General features: G+C 43.4%; 1 protein-coding gene across 5 annotated transcripts in view; it reads right to left on the bottom strand.

Moving 5' to 3' along the window:
* Positions 1-1,861, bottom strand: part of EPM2A (EPM2A glucan phosphatase, laforin) — a 102,959-nt gene extending 101,098 nt beyond the window's left edge. For 2 of the 5 annotated variants that reach the window (XM_065931195.1, XM_065931198.1), the window contains exon 1: positions 1,364-1,859. In XM_065931195.1, the coding sequence (XP_065787267.1) occupies positions 1,364-1,664 (301 nt within the window). In that variant the 5' untranslated portion in view covers positions 1,665-1,859. Of the gene's footprint in view, positions 1-1,363 lie in introns of all 5 variants that reach the window. The other 3 variants (XM_065931196.1, XM_065931199.1, XM_065931197.1) reach the window with 3 other exon arrangements.
* Between the last annotated feature and the right edge of the window lie 16,857 nt (positions 1,862-18,718).

Below are 18,718 nucleotides of genomic sequence, written 5' to 3'. Positions count from 1 at the left end.
AGAAGCCTGGCGGGCAACAGTCTACGGGGTTGCAAAGAGTCAGACACAACTGAGCAACTAACACTACTACTGCTGCTGAAATGTAAAACACGGCTACTCTTTGACCTAACGATTTCACTTCTCAGAATCTACCCTGCAAGGACCTTCCCAATGCTCAAAGAGAACGTTATACAAGGACTTTCAATTCAGCTATTACTGTTTACAAACAGAAGAGGACGGAAAGCACTCTAAATGGACACTGGTGGATACAGAACATTTCCTTACCATTTAGAAAATGAAATACATCTACCTGGAGTAACACTAAAAAGTTTTTGCAATATGTTGCAGAGCAAGAAGAGGCAAGAAGTAGAATAAAATATTATACAAATTGTGTGTGAGATAAGCAGACACGTCATATATAGGTATAAGTGGGCTTAGGGTGAAAGGAGGAAACACGTTTTTACTTTTGAACATGTTTTTCTCTCTCTTTTTTTTTTTTCCGGCCAGCATGTATTGGTTTTGTATTTTAAGAAATCGGATCATATCTCAACTGCCAAATTATGCTGTGCTTAGTCGCTCAGTCGTGTCCGACTCTGTGATCCCATGGGCTACAGCCCGCCAGGCTCCTCTGTCCATGGGGATTCTCCAGGCAAGAATACTGGAGTGTGTTGCTATGTCCTCCTGCAAGGGATCTTCCCAAACCAGGGATCGAACCCAGTTCTCCCGCACGGCAGGCGGATTCTTTACCTTCTGGAACACCAGGGAAGCCACATATTCGGGGCTTTGGGGAAAAAATTCGAAAAGAGAAAACGCTCACCGTCTTGCCATTAGTTCAGTCTCAAATGGAAAAGAAGAAAAACAAAATACACCAAGCAGCATGCTGCCGTTTAGGATTAGCGACAAGGCTAGCTTTACCGGTTGGGTCATTTTTTTAGTGAATCGAGGCAGGAAAAGGAGGGCAAAAAAACAGTCACGGCGGAGATGGGGAGCAAAACCCAGGAGCGGCGAGGCCCAGCGAGCCCGGGGACGCCCTCGGAGAGGACGCAGGGGGCCAGGCGGGCGGAGGCCCGAGCGCCGGGGCAGCGGGGGCAAGACACCAGGTCCCGGGTGTGTGGGAAAGACCGCGGAGGGGCAGAGACCGAACGAAGGGGGGGCCGGGGACAGCGCCCCCACCAGCGGAACCTGTCGGGAGCGGCACGCCGGGCTGGTGGCGACAGCTGGGCGGCCAGACCAGGGTCAGCCCGGGGCGCCCGGGCAGTCCGGGCGGCGGGCGAAGCCCGAGATCCGGGCCAAGCGCCCGGGCAGCCGCGGCGGCGACAGCTGGAGCCCGCCCCAGGCCGAGGCCGGGGCCGCGGGGAGCAGGGCGGCACAGCAGCCCCCGTACCTTCCCAGGAGAGCTCTCCTCCCGGCTCGCGCTTCAGGAACTTGTACCAGAACGTGTCCACGCGGCCCGGCTCCGCCCCGTCCTGCGCCGCCTCCTCGGCCGCCAGCTCCACCTCCCCGAGCCACAGGCCCGGCTCCTGCAGCGCCAGCGCGCCCGCGCCCGCCGCCGTGCCCGCCGGCCTCAGACGCACGGCCCCGCGCGGCTCCCAGCTCCCCAGCTCGGGCCGGGACCCCACGACCAGCAGCTCCGGCCCGGCCCCGGCCACGGCGGGCGACACCACCACCCCGAAGCGGAACCGCATGGCGGCGGCGGGCGGCGCGACTCCGGGTCCCCCGTGTCCCTGCGACCGGCGGACGCGGCCCGAGCGCTGGGCGGGCGCGGCGATTGGGTCCCGGGCGCCGGCGGGGACACGTGCGAGGCTGCACCTTTTTTGGGCTGCATCACGCGGCCCAGGAGCCCCGAGCCTGATCCAGGCCTGGGCCTCTGGCCGCGCGCGCCCGGAGAAGGAGGCTGCGCCCGGCCTGCGGCCTCTTCTAGCGGCTCCGAAAGCAAAAACACGGGTTAGGAAAGCAAAGCAAACTCCCCATAAACTCCGAGATTTTCCAGTGACCTTTCCAAAAGACTCGAGATTATTTTTGTGAGTACAGGAATAATGTGGTCTTTTCTATCAAAGAATATAATCAACCTTCTTCCTAGGAAACCCACACCATTTTGTAGTCTTAAATTCCTCTACTGCATGGCAAATGGAAGGGCAAAGGGTGGAAATAATGACAGATTCCTCTCCTTGGGCTCCAAACTCACTACGGACTGTGACTGAGGCCATGAAATCAGAAGAGGATTGTTTCTTGGCAGGAAAGCGATGACAAACCTAGACAGTGTGTGGGAAAGCGGAGACATTACTCTGCCCACAAAGGCCGGTTTAGCCAAGGCTGTGGTATTCCAGTGCTCACTTCGGTTGTTAGAGCTGAACCTGGACCATAAGGAAGGCAGAACCCAAAGCCATAATGCCTTCAAACTGTGGTGCTGGACCAGACTTCCGAAAGTCCCTTGGACAGCAAGAAGATCAAACCAGTCAATCTTAAGGGAGATCAACCCTGAATATTCACGGGAAGGACTGATGCTGAAGCTGATATTTTGGTCATCTGAAGCGAACAGATGACTCATTGGAAAAGTCCCTGATGCTGGGAAAGATTGAGGGCAGAAGGAGAAGAGGGCATCAGAGGATGAGATGGCTGGATGACATGACCGATGCAATGGACATGACCTTGGACAAATGTCCGGAGATAGTGAGGGACCAAAATTCCTGGCATGCTGCAGTCCATGGGGTAGGAGAGAGTCCGATAGGCCTGGGCCACTGCACAACAACAGCAAAAGTTCCTGTAACCAAGCTGCACGTGTCTGTAGGTCTCCCGCAGTGCAAGCGGATTCTTTACCGACTGAGCCACGAGGGAAGCCCCTCCCCCAGCTAGCTGCTTCATTTGTTTCCGGCCACCTCACTTGGCAGCTGCTTCACTTGAATTAACCGATCGCGATCGCGCTGGATTGTGTCACCACGCTCCAGTCAATCCGAGTTGTTGTTCACTCCCCCAGTCCTGTGTGAGTTTTCAGGATCCCACGGGCTGCAGCCCGCCAGGACTCCCGGTCCCTCACCACCTCCCAGAGTGGGGTGCAGCACGTCAGGTAGGAACACCGCGGGGAGCGGACTTCCCACTCAGTGTGATTGCCCGTCAGACTGTTGTCACGTGTTTTTCTCATTCTCCCCGGCGACAGTCGGATTATATTTCCAACAATTGGGGGGCTCGTCGGGGACCCACAACACCTGGAGGGGTCAAATGAACTATCCACACCTATCCACTCCCCACCCCCTTCCCAGGGCCCCATCCCCTCCCCAGGAGATGCTCCCACTGTTTCCTTAAGGTGGCTTCGGGGGAGGGGAAATCTGCGATCCCTTGGGCTGACAGTAGGCTCCAGGTCTGAAGCTGATCCGCAACATAGGGGAAGAGCCCAGGCAAGCAACCCCGCAACCAGGTAGCTTCGTGCAAGGAGCAAGGCAAGAAACGCCACAAGAGGTGACAAGGTATTTCCTTGGATCGGGTCATCCCAGAAGCTGTCTGTGCCTGAGATGTGTCCTGAACACGAGGCGAGTGTGGAGTCCTGATCCAAGCTTCCACTAATATCCTTTGGTGACTTCATATGGCACAAGACAGTCCTTTCGGACCAGTCGGGGGCTTATACTGACCTACCAGTAGCTAGGAAGCAGCTTTTCTGGGTATATTTCTCCCAGGAGGGAAACAGCAGGGGACAGAATTGGAGGGACTAACTCAGTGCTAACTTCAGTCGTGTCCGATTTTGCAGCTTATGGACTGTAACTTGTAAGGCTCCTCTGATTCTCCAGGCAAGAATACTGGAGTGGGTTGCCATGCCCTCCTCCAAGAATCAGATGATAGGGATGGGTAGTAAGAATTCTTTAGGCAAGAAGGATTCCGAGGGGAGAAAGAGTCCCCTAGACAGTCCTCTAGGATGCATGCTCCAACATTGGGGAGATAATCATAGAACAAAAGGGAAAAAGAAACAACAGATGATAAAGTATTGCTGTTTCATCTGGACTCAAGAACCTATATTGAAACCATCAGTATTTTGGCCTAAGTTTCAGTTGGATGAAGACTGGATCTGCCAATTGTGTAAAGAATATGTTAATGACATGAGCCCAGTTGCACAGGAAGAAATAGATTATGCTTTTTGTTGGAGAAAGGGGCCAGTGGTTCTATTCCCCTTAAAGGCAGAACTAGGTAAAGAAAGGAGAAGGAAAATAATAAGTGGGATCCTATAACTGTTTGCCTCATCCTTATAACCCAGGAGACCTACAGCCTGAACTGCTCAGGAACAGCCTGAACTGCCTCCGATAGAAGAGGAAATAAGAACAGAAGAGAGGGAATGCCAGCTGGCCACCATGCCTCAGCACCCTCTCCAGCACTGTTTCCCTCCCTTCCTCCGTTGAGGAAGGATATAGAACATTGTAAAACAGACATTCAGATTTTACCCTTCCCCCCCAAAAGAGAGAAACCTCAGGCCCTCTACCTCCTCCGAGAAGTTCCCCTAGGAGGAGGGTGAACTGGATTTGTGAACATCCCTCCTACCAGCTCCAAGGTTCGAGAATTGAAGAAAGAACTGAAGAGCCCCTATTAGAAGATCCACCTGGGGTTGCAGACCAGCTAGATCAACTTTTAGGCCCCCAAATTTTCACATGGGCCAAGCTTATGTCTATCTCAGGTGTTGTGTTTTCTGGCTAGGAAAGATCAGTGATTTGGAGAGCAACAATGGCTGGCCGATTGGAAAAGGGAATACCCAGCTGGCCCAAATGTCTTAGTAGCTGAAGTGAAATTCCCTGAAAATGGGATAATAACAGTCCTGAACATAGGGGTCATATGAGAGATCTCAGGAACCTAATTATAAAAGGGATCAGAGAGTCAGTTCCCCGATCCCAAAATATTACTAAGGCCTTTGACATCCACCAAGGAAAAGATGAAGGGCTGGTTGAATTTCTGAGTAGGTTAAAAGATCAAATAAGAAAATACTCTGGATTGAATTTAGATGATCCTCTTGGCCAAGATATGTTAAAGTTGCATTTTGTAACTAATAGTTGGCCAGATATTTCTAACAAGTTACAGAAATTAGACAATTGGAAATGTAGAAGTTTAGAAAAATTAAGAGAAGCAAGAAGGTATATATGTAGGTAGAAATGAAGACAAGCAAATAAATAATTAATGTTAGAAACCAAACTTCCTTGGACCAAGTGCCTCACAATTGCTCTTCTCAGAATCAAAACTTCCCTTCATAAGGATGCTGGATTATCCCCATATGAGATGCTGTACAGGTTACCATATTTGAGTCAAATTGCTGACCCGTCAAGCATGGAAACTAAAGACCAATTTTTGATAAATATATATTTGGCCTCTCCTCTACTCTGCCTTCTCTTAAGTTGCAGGGTCTTTTGGCTCAGGCTCTATCCTTGGATTTCCCATGCATCCTCATCAGCCTGGTGATTGTGTCCTGAGAAAAAGCTGGAAGGGAGACAGACTCAAACTGGCCTGGGAAGGACCTGATAAGGTGCTCTCATGAAGAAAACAGCTGCCCACACCGCAGAGAAAGGTTGGACTCATTACAGGAGAATCAAAGGCACTCCATCCCCTAACAAAAAGGAACAATGGCCTGTGGTCCAACACTCCAATCCTACAAAGCTGTCTTTGAAAAGACTTTAATATCCCTCTTGGTGATTCTGTATACCAAGATGCCTGTTGTTGGGGGCAGCCCTTATCAAGTCAACTTAATTATTAATGTGACCATGAGCATGTGACCCTAACTGTGAAATTTGATGCTTTCCAAGTCTTGCCTTATCGTGACCTACACAGCCTAAAACAGCTATCTGAGACCATAAGTACCTTTGTCCTAAACCATATCGGGCATGAAAGGAAATGATCCATGCCAACTCCCCTGCTATAGTTGGGCCGAAGTATGATAGAGTACCCAGGGTGGATTACATGGCTAAACCATATAAAGCAGCTCCCACCTTCAGTTCAGTTCAGCTCAGTTCAGTAGCTCAGTCGTGTCTGACTCTGTGACCCCATGAATCGCAGCACACCAGGCCTCCCTGTCCATCACCAACTCCTGGAGTTTACTCAAACTCATGTCCATTGAGTCGGTGATGCCATCTAGCCATCTCATCTTCTGTCGTCCCCTTCTCCTCCTGCCCCCAATCCCTCCCAGCATCAGGGTCTTTTTCAATGAGTCAACTCTTCACATGAGGTGACCAAAGTACTGGAGTTTCAGCTTCAGCATCAGTCCTTCCAACGAACACCCAGGACTGATCTCCTTTAGGATGGACAGGTTGGATCTCCTTGCAGTCCAAGGGACTCTCAAGAGTCTTCTCCAACACCACAGTTCAAAAGCATCAAATCTTCAGTGCCCAAGTAATATGGTAGGTGTTGCAAGAGGGCATCAGAGGGCAGACAGACTAAAACCATAATCACAGAAAACTAGCCAGTCTGATCACACGGACCACAGTCGTGTCTAACTCAATGAAACTAAGCCATGCCATGTGGGGCCACCCAAGACGGTCAGGTCGTGGTGGAGAGGTCTGACAGAATGTGGTCCACTGGAGAAGGGAATGGCAAACCACTTCAGTATTCTTGCCTTCAGAACCCCATGAACAGTATGGAAAGGCATAATGATAGGATACTGAAAGAGGAACTCTCCAGGTCAGTAGGTGCCTAATATGCTACTGGAGATCAGTGGAAAAATAAGTCCAGAAAGAATGAAGGGATGGAGCCAAAGCAAAAACAATACCCGGTTGTGGATGTGACTGGTGATAGAAGCAAGGTCCAATGCTGTAAAGAGCAATATTGCACAGGAACCTGGAATGTTAGGTTCATGAATCAAGGCAAATTGGAAGTGGTCAAACAGGAGATGGCAAGAGTGAACATCACCATTCTAGGAATCAGTGAACTAAAATGGACTGAAATGGGTGAATTTAACTCAGATGACCATTATATCTACTACTGTGGGCAGGAATCCCTTAGAAGAAATGGATTAGCCATCATGGTCAACAAAAGAGTCCAAAATGCAGTAGTTGGATGCAATCTCAAAAATGACAGAATGATCCCTGTTCATTTCCAAGGCAAACAATTCAATATCACGGAAATCCAAGCTCCCACCCTAGTGGAACTAAGAGATTATCCCTGGCAAGAGGGGGTACCCTGAGATGATTATGGGAATCTACAATGTAACCCACTGTTGTTAACAGTCAAACCAGAGATAAGCATCCATCTCTTGAGCACTGGTATGGACTAGGGGCAGACATATAAGGGAGATATCCACTGGGAAGATTAGCTATTAAGCTTGTTAAAAATTTTACCTCCTCATTAATGACATAGACCCAGAATTCTGAACCAGCTTGACCCTCAGTTCCTAATGACCTTACTAAGGTCACCATGGTAGAGGTGAAGGATTTACACCAAACCATAGAGCAAAGCTAGAAACCAAATAGCAGAGGGATTACAACCAGTATTATTCTGATGGTCCAACATCAAGAAAAATGTGGATTGGATAAACTATATTTATTATAACCAGCAGAGATTTGTCAACTATACTAGAGACACTATCAAGGGAATAGAAAACAGACTCAACCAGTAAGGTGACCTGGGAGATTGACTGGCCTTAGACATGATCCTGGCAGAAAAGTAGGGAGCATGTGTTATGCATGTGTGCATGCTCAATCGCTTCCATCATGTCTGACTCTTTGTGACCCTATATAGACTGTAACCTGCCAGGATTCTCTGCCCATGGGATTGTCCAGGCAAGAATACTGGAGTTGGGTTGCCATTTTCTTCTCCAGAAGTTCTTCCCGACCCAGGGATCAAACCAGCGTCTCATGGATCTTATGCCTTGCAGGCAGATTCTTTACCACTGAGCCACCAAGGAAGCCCATATGTGTCATGATAGGAGGTCAATGTTGTACTTTCATACCCAGCAGTGCCACCCCTTATGGCACAACAAGAGCTCTGCAAGGTCTTACCACCTTGGCTAATGCATTGGCTGAAAACTCAGGGATAGATAATCCTTTCTCCATCCTGATAGTGGTTCTGCAAATGGAAAGGTATAATGACCTCTGTCCTGACCTCCCAATTATTGTATTTGGAGGAATGGCCCTAGTAGGATGTTGTATAATTCCTTGTATTAGAGGTCTTGTGTTAAGAGTAATAGAAACTGCCCTTACTGCAGAAGACCATCAGAACAACTCTTACTATTAGACACCATGGAACATGAACTCCAGACCTTCCATAGGTCATTTACTCTCTGGGCCTCAGGTTCTGACCTGTGAATTAAGGAAATAAAATAATGACCTGTAAGGGCCCTGCCAAATCTAAAGGTTCTCTGGTTAGTGCAAGAGGCACCACTCAGAGCCACGATCTCATGCAAAAACATTTCATACTTTTCCCTTGTCTAGACCAATGTGATGCCTGAAATGACACACGATCACTTGCTTTGCTTTGGAAGAATGTTATAATACTTTTAGTATGTATAAAATGGGTTTACAGTAAACATTTTCAAGCTTTAACAAGGTAAAACCAACCAAAAAAAAAAAAAAAAAACCCATGGTAATTCTATGACTATAAATTTGTGGCTTTGATAATTTTTAAATGGCATAAAATAAAACCTTTTGCTTTAAATTTGCTTTCAGTAAAAGTCAGCAATATTTTTTTCAACTTAAAACATCATTTTGGGCCCAGAAACACAGACTGTTTGGTCAAAAGAAAACTATTGGGGATGGGGTACAGAGGACAGGGGCTTTAATTTTGGTCACTGCCTTAAGAAAACCAGTTGTCCTATTTACATATTTGTGACTTTTTGATTCTTTATTAAAATTTTCCTCATAGTCTTAACATGTCTGTATTCATCAGCACTTAAGATAGCAATCTTCTGTGAACTAAATACACTAAAGGACACCTTTTTCCAGTATTGATAAAGCTTGTGGGTTACAGTCCATAGAGTTGCAAAGAGTCAGACACTACTGAACACGCACTCACTTGGTTAAAGCTTGGGAATAGTCGTGGAGAAAGTCAACATTTCACGCCTTCAGAATATCGTAAGTAAAACAAAGAAGGACAGATATGTAAGCTACAAACGCAGTCTCTCAGTGGAACAATTAGTAAGCTATTAATACATTTCATTTTAAATATTGATATTCCAGTCAGTGTTTGGTTAGTTGCTAAGCATGAGGATAAACACAAAGAAAATTGTGAAGGCAGAAGAGCTGGCCAAATACGGCTAATTCGGTAGCAAAGTAGACATTAAATCACAGTGGAAGTGAGTCAGTTTATTCAAATTGCTGTTACACAATATTCTCAGGGTAATTTCAGGAAAATGAGAGTCATTTGGGCATGCAAAGACCCTGGAAGCTGACAGTTTAGAACTTTCTTGAGTTCTGCATGCTGCCCATGATGTGCACGGTCCAAATGGCATTATTCCCACCGGCTCTTCCAAAGGGAATACTACCCACTCTGGAGATGAAAGAGTAGCAAAAAATGAAAACAATGTATTTGTTCAATAGACATTATTTCTTTTTCTCCTCTCTCCTTGTAAAGTTGAGTAACAGTTGGAAGCTCCGTTTTTAAGGCCCTAAACAAAATTTGTGACAGCTCATTTTTGGCATGAATTTAAATATAGTATAAATGTGCTAGCTACATTGTACCCTTGGTAAAATGCAATTGGGAAGAGAGACAGATATGGATTAAAAGACATATTTAAAAGTCTCATTCATACTTGGTCAATCATTTGAACTTTTCAACATTGATAATTAGAATAGCTATGGAACCCTTTTTATGTGCCGCACACAGAGTTTTCATATTCATATTATCTCATTTAATTCTCTCACCACTCCTATGAGATGACTGCGGTTGTTATCTCATTTTTATATGTGAGGAACCAGGCTAGAGAGGACTAGTAAACACAGCAAGGAAGGGGCAGAACCACGTGCTAAAAGACATCCATTGAGCTCATAGTTAAAGATAATTTAATATAATATTTGTTTTCTGATAATGAGATCATTTACAGAATTTAAAATCCCAGCATATTTAAATAGGTTATTCCCCATTAGTTCTTTAAAAATGAACTTTATGTAATTATTTCCTGTAACAAAATTCATACTTAGGAATAATTGGAACAGATGAATCATAAGTGGCAGTCTCAAGTGATCAATGAGTCTGTAAAAAACATAAATATCTTGTTATTTAATGTGAATTTGCCCTCAGGTGCTAGAAAAACGGTAACTTTTAATGCCTTAATATGCCTATATTGTTGGCAGTGGAAACACAGATTTAACAGGGCAGTATGAAAAAATTTACCAATCATTAAGCTGTGTTATTTCCAGCTCCTTTTCCTTGTTGTCTATGTGAGATTTCTTTTTACATTTCAATAACTGAGGATACTTATTAAAAGAGATTATTTATGAAACCCATTTGAGGTCAGATTCTTGATGCTATAACGACCAGCTGAATTAGAGCAAGAATTAGAACAAGAATTAGCTCAGCAGAATAGCATAATTCTGATAATACTTTTTAAAAGACCAAACTAATTGGTTGTCATTCAACTTCATTTCTGTAGTGCTACCTCATATATGACTTCCCTGGTAGCTCAGATAGTAAAGCGTCTGCCTACAACGCGGGAGACCTGGGTTCGACCCCTGGGTCGGGAAGATCTCCTGGAGAAGGAAATGGCAACCCACTCCAGTACTTTATAACTACAATATATCTTCACAGATGGGTGATAAGTTCAAATTTAGAGTTTCAGGATCTAATTCAAATGTAAATTCTTCCAAAGCTCCCCCAGGAAAGCTATTACTGGGATCTGGAAATTTCTGTTTTCTGAAGCAATCTTTCACTAGTCAGTGAGTTATCATAAATCCTTCCTTATAATATTGTGTATGTATTCACACACTCACTGATGTAAAACATATTTCAACCAAGTAGTTTAGAAACCATTATAAGGATTAGTTTATTACTTGTCAGAATATACTGAATTAAATGTGTCACATACTACTGCCAATTATGTAGCTTTAAAAAAAATAACAGAAGGAAAAACAAACAAAAAAACCTTCCAGAGAGAATTTGAATACAGCTTAAAAACATTTGCATATTGCAGCTTCTCTTCTGGCTTGGAAAACTGTGGTTAAGCTATTTGAAATCTCTTTGAGGATCTGGAGCAATAGAAGGATTTGAACTCTACCAAGGCTTTGTTCAAAAATCCCACAACATTTCTCAACTATTTAAAAAATCCATGTTCCTTTTTGATATATGTAAAAAATCTTCTATCTCCAGGAGATTCCAATAATTCCATTTCCCACCCCCACATAGTCTTAGGGAAGTACTGCATTTTCAATGCATCATCAACAACAACTAGTTTTGTCATGCTTATTTCTCTGTAATTTATACAATCAAAAAGGTTAATTTTTAAAATGCTCCAAGGATAAGATGACAGTGAAACGCATACCTCTTCCAAAGGCATTAACTTTGCCCCTTCCCTCACACATTCCTTCCCACTCTCCGAGTTGTAAAATCCACATGTCTTCCTGGAATTTCTCAATTGGGAACTTCTGTTATACATGTCAGCCAGGATTCTGTTAGACAATGACCTCAGCTGACTTTTCCTATGGAAAGGAGACAGCCAAGCTAAGTGGCCGGGCCTTGAGGTTAGAGACACCAACTTAGGGATCCTTCAGTGGTAAAAAGATCCTCCTAAGGCCAGGATAACTTGAATGGCAGGCTAATTAACACTTCTCCAGGAGGGTAGAGAGCCTGATAACAGCAACTCTTGGGAAAAAAACAGCAGTAGGTAGAAGGGATGATTTAAAACTCCCAAGGGAACTTTCAAAGAGTTTGAGAAAAAGGAAAGAGGTTAGCTGAAAGCAGAGCTGGCTCATTTATCCTTAAGTGAAGAATAGAGATTGAGGTGGGAGAGGAGGGCAGATGTTGGGTGTAGGGGGAGGCCAGGAAGCAAACCTGGCAGCACTTTTTAAGAATGTGAATGCATTGTAATTTACCCTTGGCATATTTTTCTAACTATTGTATTATATGTGTTTATATTAAGTATGTGTGTTAGTCGCTCATTTATGTCTGACTCTTTGCAACCCCATGGACTGTAGCCCACCAGGCTCCTCAATTCATGGAATTCTCCAAGCAGGAAAACTGGAGTGGGTTGTCATTTCCTTCTCCAGAGGATCTTCCCAACCCAGGGATCAAACCCAGGCCTCCTAAATTGCAGGCAGATTCTTTACCATCTGAGCCACCAGGGAAAGGGAAAGTGAAGTTGCTCAGTCCTGTCTGACCCTTTGCCACACCATGGACTGTAGCCTACCAGGCTCCTCTGTCCATCTATGGGATTTTCCAGGCAAGAGTACTGGAGTGGGTTGGTATATCCTTCTCCAGGGGGATCTTTCCGACTCAGGCATCGAACCCGGGTCTCCCGCATTGTAGGCAGACGCTTTTACCGTCTGATCCACCAGGGAAGTCCTATCAAGGAAGCCCTATGTTAGCTATAAATACTTTAAACATGAAACAGTTTAGGGTGCCTATTTCTGAGGTGGGAAGAGGACGGCAGGCAGAAAGTTGGTGTGACAACATTCGTGTACTTCACCATCAGTTGGACAAAGGCCAGGATCCTAGAGAAAAGGTAGGCACTGGGGGGAACCATAGGGAGAAACCTGAGGGGAACTCCACTAGCCTTCAAGAGGAAAGAAAGGATAAAGCAGGTTCTGAGTAAATGCTGTGGGCCTTCCCCAAATCTCTAATTCTTTTCAGGGCTCCCTGGAAATGCAGAAATAGGTTAGAAGGAGGGCACCTCTTCATATTTTAATTAATGGAACCAGCCACTTTTTTAAAGAAATATACTTGTTCAAGCAGGCATATGTCCATACGTCCATATGTCTGGAAGTATAATTTTCCAGAATGAATCTCCTGCAAATTAATAAGGGACCCAGCAGAATGATAAAGATTGTTCAAAAACAATTCAAGAAGCAATGTCTATAGACACTAAAAGATTGCTAGATCACTAGATTAGATACAAAATTGATTAATTTTCCACTGAGCAGTAAAACTGTGACCTTTGGGTTTCTCTGTTCCACCACACAGAAATCAATTGCATCTTTAATGGCCAAACATTTACAGAATTTAGTATATAACTTTGGGGGTAGGGTCCTAATCAATGATAAATAGTAACATAAATCAAGGCAGGAAGAATAATTCTTGAATGCATCTGATGGACACTGTTCCAATCTGCCCAACATGCAGTCAACCTGCATCTTACTTCTAAGTTTTGAATACTTTTTCCTGACAGTATACAATAATAATAATAATAACTTCTCATTTATTGAGCTCTGATCTACTATGAGGTAGGCACTGTGCTGGGTATCTGACATACCTCATCTTACTTAACTTTCTCCACACTTCCACGACATAGTTATGATCTCCATTATACAGAAGGATGAAAGTTTCTGAAACATTAACTGATTTGCCTCAGGCCATACAGCTGATCAATGACAGAGCCAGGAACTGGACTCGGGAACGTCTTCTCCAGCATATGGCTGTGCAGCTCACATATTGCACAGAAGCACTGAACTGGAGGGCTCAGTGGAGCTGAAACGCAGCCCATGCTGCACTTGCAAACCCTTTTCATCCACGTCCTTTTTTCTTCCCATAAAACACCTGCTCCTTGGTAAGCCTCGTACCGCAGAGTGAATCCACAGAAAGCCATGGGGGCTGGGAGTACCAGGGGTGACACACATCACTATTTCCTTCTCCCAGAGGAAAATACTCCCAGTTCTTACAAAGGTATGTATGTAAGCTAAAGCCCTGATTCCAAAGTAAGAAAACAAGCCGATTAAAAAATGGGCAGAACTAAATAGGCATTTTCCCAAAGAGGAAACGCAGATCATCAACAGGCACATGAAAAGACGCTCAACATTGCTAATAATCAGGCAACTATAAGCCAAGACCATAACAAGATGTCACCTCACACCTGTCCAAATAGCTGTCATCAAAAAGAGCACAAATATCAAACGTTGGTGAGGATGTGGAGAAAAGGGAACCCTCATACACAGTCGGTGTGAATGTAAATTTGTGCAGCCACTGTGGAAAACAGTACAGAGGATTCTCAAAAAACTAAAAATAGAGCTACCATATGACCTAGCAATTCCACTCCTGGGTATCTAGTCGAAAAACACAAAAGCACTAATTTGAAAAGAAACATGCCCTCCAATTTTCATGGCAGCTTTATTTATGACAGCTAAGATATGGGAGCAACCTAAGTATCCATCAACTGATGAATGGATAAAGATGTGGCACATATATACAACGTAATACTACTCAGCCATTAAAATTGTAGCAACATGGATGGACTTAAAGGACATTAGGCTCAGTGAAATAAGTTAGACAGAAATACCATATGATATCACTTACATGTAGAATCTAAAGACTACAACAAACTAATGAATATAACAAAAAAGAAGCAAACTTGCAGAGAGAACAAACTAGTAGTCACCGGTGTGGAGAAAGACGAAGTAATATAGGGATAGAGGTTTAAGATGGACAAACTATTAGGTATAAAAGAGGCTACCAAAGAGGATATATTGTAAAACACGGGGAAAATAGCCAATCTTTTATAATAACTATAGATGGAATATAACCTTTAAAAATTGTGAATCACTGTATTATACATCTGTAACACAATATTGTACATCAATCTTTTAAATGCAAATGAACAAAAACCAAGGCAGCAGTCTGCCACATAACATGTTCATAGACACAGTCCAACAGTGCAAAGCTTGTATAAGAAGGAAGGAGGGGAGAGAGGGAACAAGAAAAAGCATTATTTTTTTAAAGGTGAAAAAAAAAGATAACTGTTTAGACACAGTTTGGTAAATATCAGTATTTTCATTCATTAGGACAGATCCTTTGCAGAAATTACAGCTCTAAGCAGATTATATCTATCAGCCTGGGAAAAAAACAGTTGTATCTAACTAGATGTAGAACAGTAGTTTAGATGTTATATACATTCTTTGTGATGAGCTTATCTGCCTTTGGGGCTCTACCAAGTGGAGGAGTCTGCACTCTCTGCTAAGACTTAGAGAACTTGAGACTTCACAACCATTCTGTAGCTCCAGGATCTCCAAGAGATGAGTGAAGCAGGGAACAAAAATTCTACAGCTTCCTTCCTTAAAAGGAGGCCAGAAGAGGCTGTGATGAGGGAAACAGTTTTCTGAACCAGACTTTGCAGTTTCCACTTCAACTTATCAATATAAATATAAACCAGATGGAGTGAGGTGCTATTCGTTCTCTATGCCACCACAAAAAAAAAAAAAAAAAAAAAAGAGCTTGCAGGATGTACCAAAAAAAAAGCAAGTGAACTATTGTATTGCCCCTATAAGTGATGTGAATTGTGAACTCTGCCTTTCAAAGGAAAACACACATAAACTTGGTTTCTAAAAATCTAGAAAAGACTTTGTTCCCTTCCCCATACACTAAGGTTCTAATTTGTACTTTATAGTGGTAGATAGGAAAAATAACCATTTCTTTTTTTTCAAATCCCTCTCCAAAAAGCAACTAATTCATATCAGAAAATCAATATACAAATACTGTTGAAGTCGACAGCACTGGATTAGGCAACTTGGACTTCATAAATATGTGATCCTTGCCCTCAAGGGGTTTTTGGTGTAGTCATTGGAGACAAGCACACATGAAAAACAAATTACAGCACAGATATTATTTTTAATATAAGTATACTAAATTACTAAGAAAAAGAAATGCAAAAAAGCAAAATGTCTGAGGAGGCCTTACAAATAGCTGTGAAAAAAGGGAAGTGAAAAGCAAAGAAGAAAAGGAAGGATATACCCACTTGAATGCAGAGTTCCAAAGAATAGCAAGAAGAGATAAGAAAGCCTTCCTCAGTGATCAATGCAAAGAAATAAGGAAAACAATAGAATGGAAAAGACTAGAGATCTCTTCAAGAAAATTAGAGACACCAAGGGAACATTTCATGCAAAAATGGGCACAATAAAGGACAGAAATGGTATGGACCTAACAGAAGCAGAAGATATTAAGAAGAGGTGGCAAGAATACACAGAAGATCTGTACAAAAAAGATCTTCATGACCCAGATAATCATGATGGTGTGATCACTCACCTAGAGTCAGACATCCTGGAATGTGAAGTCAAGTGGTCCTTAGGAAGCATCACTACAAACAAAGCTAGTGGAGGTGATGGAATTCCAGTTGAGCTGTTTCAAATCCGGAAAGATGATGCTGTGAAAGTGTTGCACTCAATATGCCAGCAAATTTGGAAAACTCAGCAGTGGCCACAGGACTGGAAAAGGTCAGTTTTCATTCCAATGCCAAAGAAAGGCAATGTCAAAGAATGCTCAAACTACTGCACAATTGTACTCATCTCACACACTAGTAAAGTAATGCTCAAAATTCTCCAAGCCAGGCTTCAGCAATAGGTGAACCATGAGCTTCCAGATGTTCAAGCTGGTTTTAGAAAAGGCAGAGGAACCAGAGATCAAATTGCCAACATCCTCTGGATCACTGAAAAAGCAAGAGAGTTCCAAAAAAACATCTATTTCTACTTTATTGACTATGCCAAAGCCTTTGACTGTGTGGATCACAATAAACTGTGGAAAATTCTGAAAGTGATGGAACTACCAGACCACCTGATCTGCCTCTTGAGAAACCTATATGCAGGTCAGGAAGCAACAGTTAGAACTGGACATGGAACAACAGACTGTTCCAAGTAGGAAAAGGAATCCGTCAAGGCTGTATATTGTCACCTGCTTATTTAACTTATATGCAGAGTACATCATAAGAAACGCTGGGCTGGAGGAAGCACAAGCTGGAATCAAGATTGCCAGGGGAAATATCAATAACTTCAGATATGCAGATGATACCACCCTTATGACAGAAAGTGAAGAAGAACTGAAGAGCCTCTTGATGAAAGTGAAAGAGAAGAGTGAAAAAGGTGCCTTAAAGCTCAACATTCAGAAAACTAAGATCATGGCATCCAGTCCCATCACTTCATGGGAAATAGATGGGGAAACTGTGGAAACAGTGGCTGACTTTATTTTTCTGGGCTTCAAAATCACTGCAGATGGTGATTGCAGCCATGAAATTAAAAGATGTTTACTCCCTGGAAGGAAAGTTATGACCAACCTGGACAGCACGTTGAAAAGCAGAGACATTACTTTGTCAACAAAGGTCTGTCTAGTCAAGGCTATGGTTTTCCCAGTGGTCATGTATGGATGTGAGAGTTGGACTATAAAGAAAGCTGAGCACCAAAGAATTGATTCTTTGATTGGTGTTGGAGAAGACTCTTAAGAGTCCCTTGGACTGCAAGGAGATCCAACCAGTCCATCCTAAAGGAAATCAGTCCTGAATATTCATTGGTAGGACTGATGCTGAAGCTGAAACTCCAATACTTGGGCCACCTGATGCAAAGAACTGACTCATTGGAAAAGACCCTGATGCTGGGAAAGATTGAGGGCAGGAGGAGAAGGGGCGACAGAGGATGAGATGGTTGGATGGCATCACCAACTCAATGGACACGGGTTTGGGTTGACTCCGGCAGTTGGTGATAGACAGGGAGGCCTGGCGTGCTGTGGTTCATTAATTCATGGGGTAGCAAAGAGTCAGACACGACTGAGCGACTGAACTGAACTGAACTGAGTTACTTGTCACAGAGCAATGACTGACAACTAGAAAGAGATATCAAAAAGGTCCGAGCAGGACTGAAGCACCAAGGACCTGGACAGCTGGCTCTGACAGTCAGGTCATCAACAACTTTGAAGTGGAACTTGAGAGAGACAGCAAACAGGAGGTGGAGATAAGGGAGGGGACACAGATATTCCAAGCCAGGGGACTGTATCCACAAAAGTGGATGCAGAAAACCTCAAAGCATGTTTAAAGTAAAGTCATTTGAAAGGAGCAAAGGATAAGGATTCCGGAAGTTGGTTTTCTAAACTAATTATATAACAAACATGTATTTTGCCTTACTCAGTTACATTTTAGAGTAGTCATGAACTTTATTTCATATGTTTCATATACCACAATTTGTTTTTTTTTTTTCTGTCTTTATCGAATGTGTGACAATATTGCTTCTGTTTTTTATGTTTTGGTTTTTCAGTCACAAGACATGTAGGATCCTAGCTCCCCAACCAGGGATCCAACCTGCACCCCCTTTGCTGAAAGGTGAAGTCTCAACCACTGGACCACCAGGGAAGCCCCCACACATCGCAATTTGTAATAAAAGAACAATGGATAAAGAGACAAGCATGTTACGGAAATTCTATTGCAAAGAAGTGGAAAATGAAAAAGAAAAGAAAATGTCCTGGGTGTTTAATGTCTCAAGAGAGAATAAGAAACTTACTGAAATCAAGAGGTGAAGCATTTCACACACCTTAGTTCAATATAAAGACATGAGTTCACTTACGCTATTTTGTAACAGCAGAAATGAGCACATGGTAAATTGCGATAGTCTATTTGCTCATTACCTTCTGCAGTGAATATGTGAGTGCATCACCTTCAAGCCTATCAGGCAAACAATATTAATCATGGAAAGGCTAATATACATTTAATAATTTCTTTAGGTATCAAACTTTTTGAAGTATTAGGTTAGCTACTGATAGTGCATTCTTAAGTAAATCTCTTTGGGATGCAGTAACACTCTTTTTAGAAAGTGTGATTTATTATCACTTTGAGGTAAGGATTGATTTTCCAGAGTCTTTAATTTTCAATAAATGTCCAGCTCTGACATAGTCA

This window comes from Muntiacus reevesi, chromosome 3 (assembly GCF_963930625.1).
Source record: "Muntiacus reevesi chromosome 3, mMunRee1.1, whole genome shotgun sequence".
Classification (NCBI taxonomy): domain Eukaryota; kingdom Metazoa; phylum Chordata; class Mammalia; order Artiodactyla; family Cervidae; genus Muntiacus; species Muntiacus reevesi.
The sequence above is the reverse complement of the archived record's forward strand: the minus strand, read 5'-3'. Positions and strand labels throughout refer to the sequence as shown.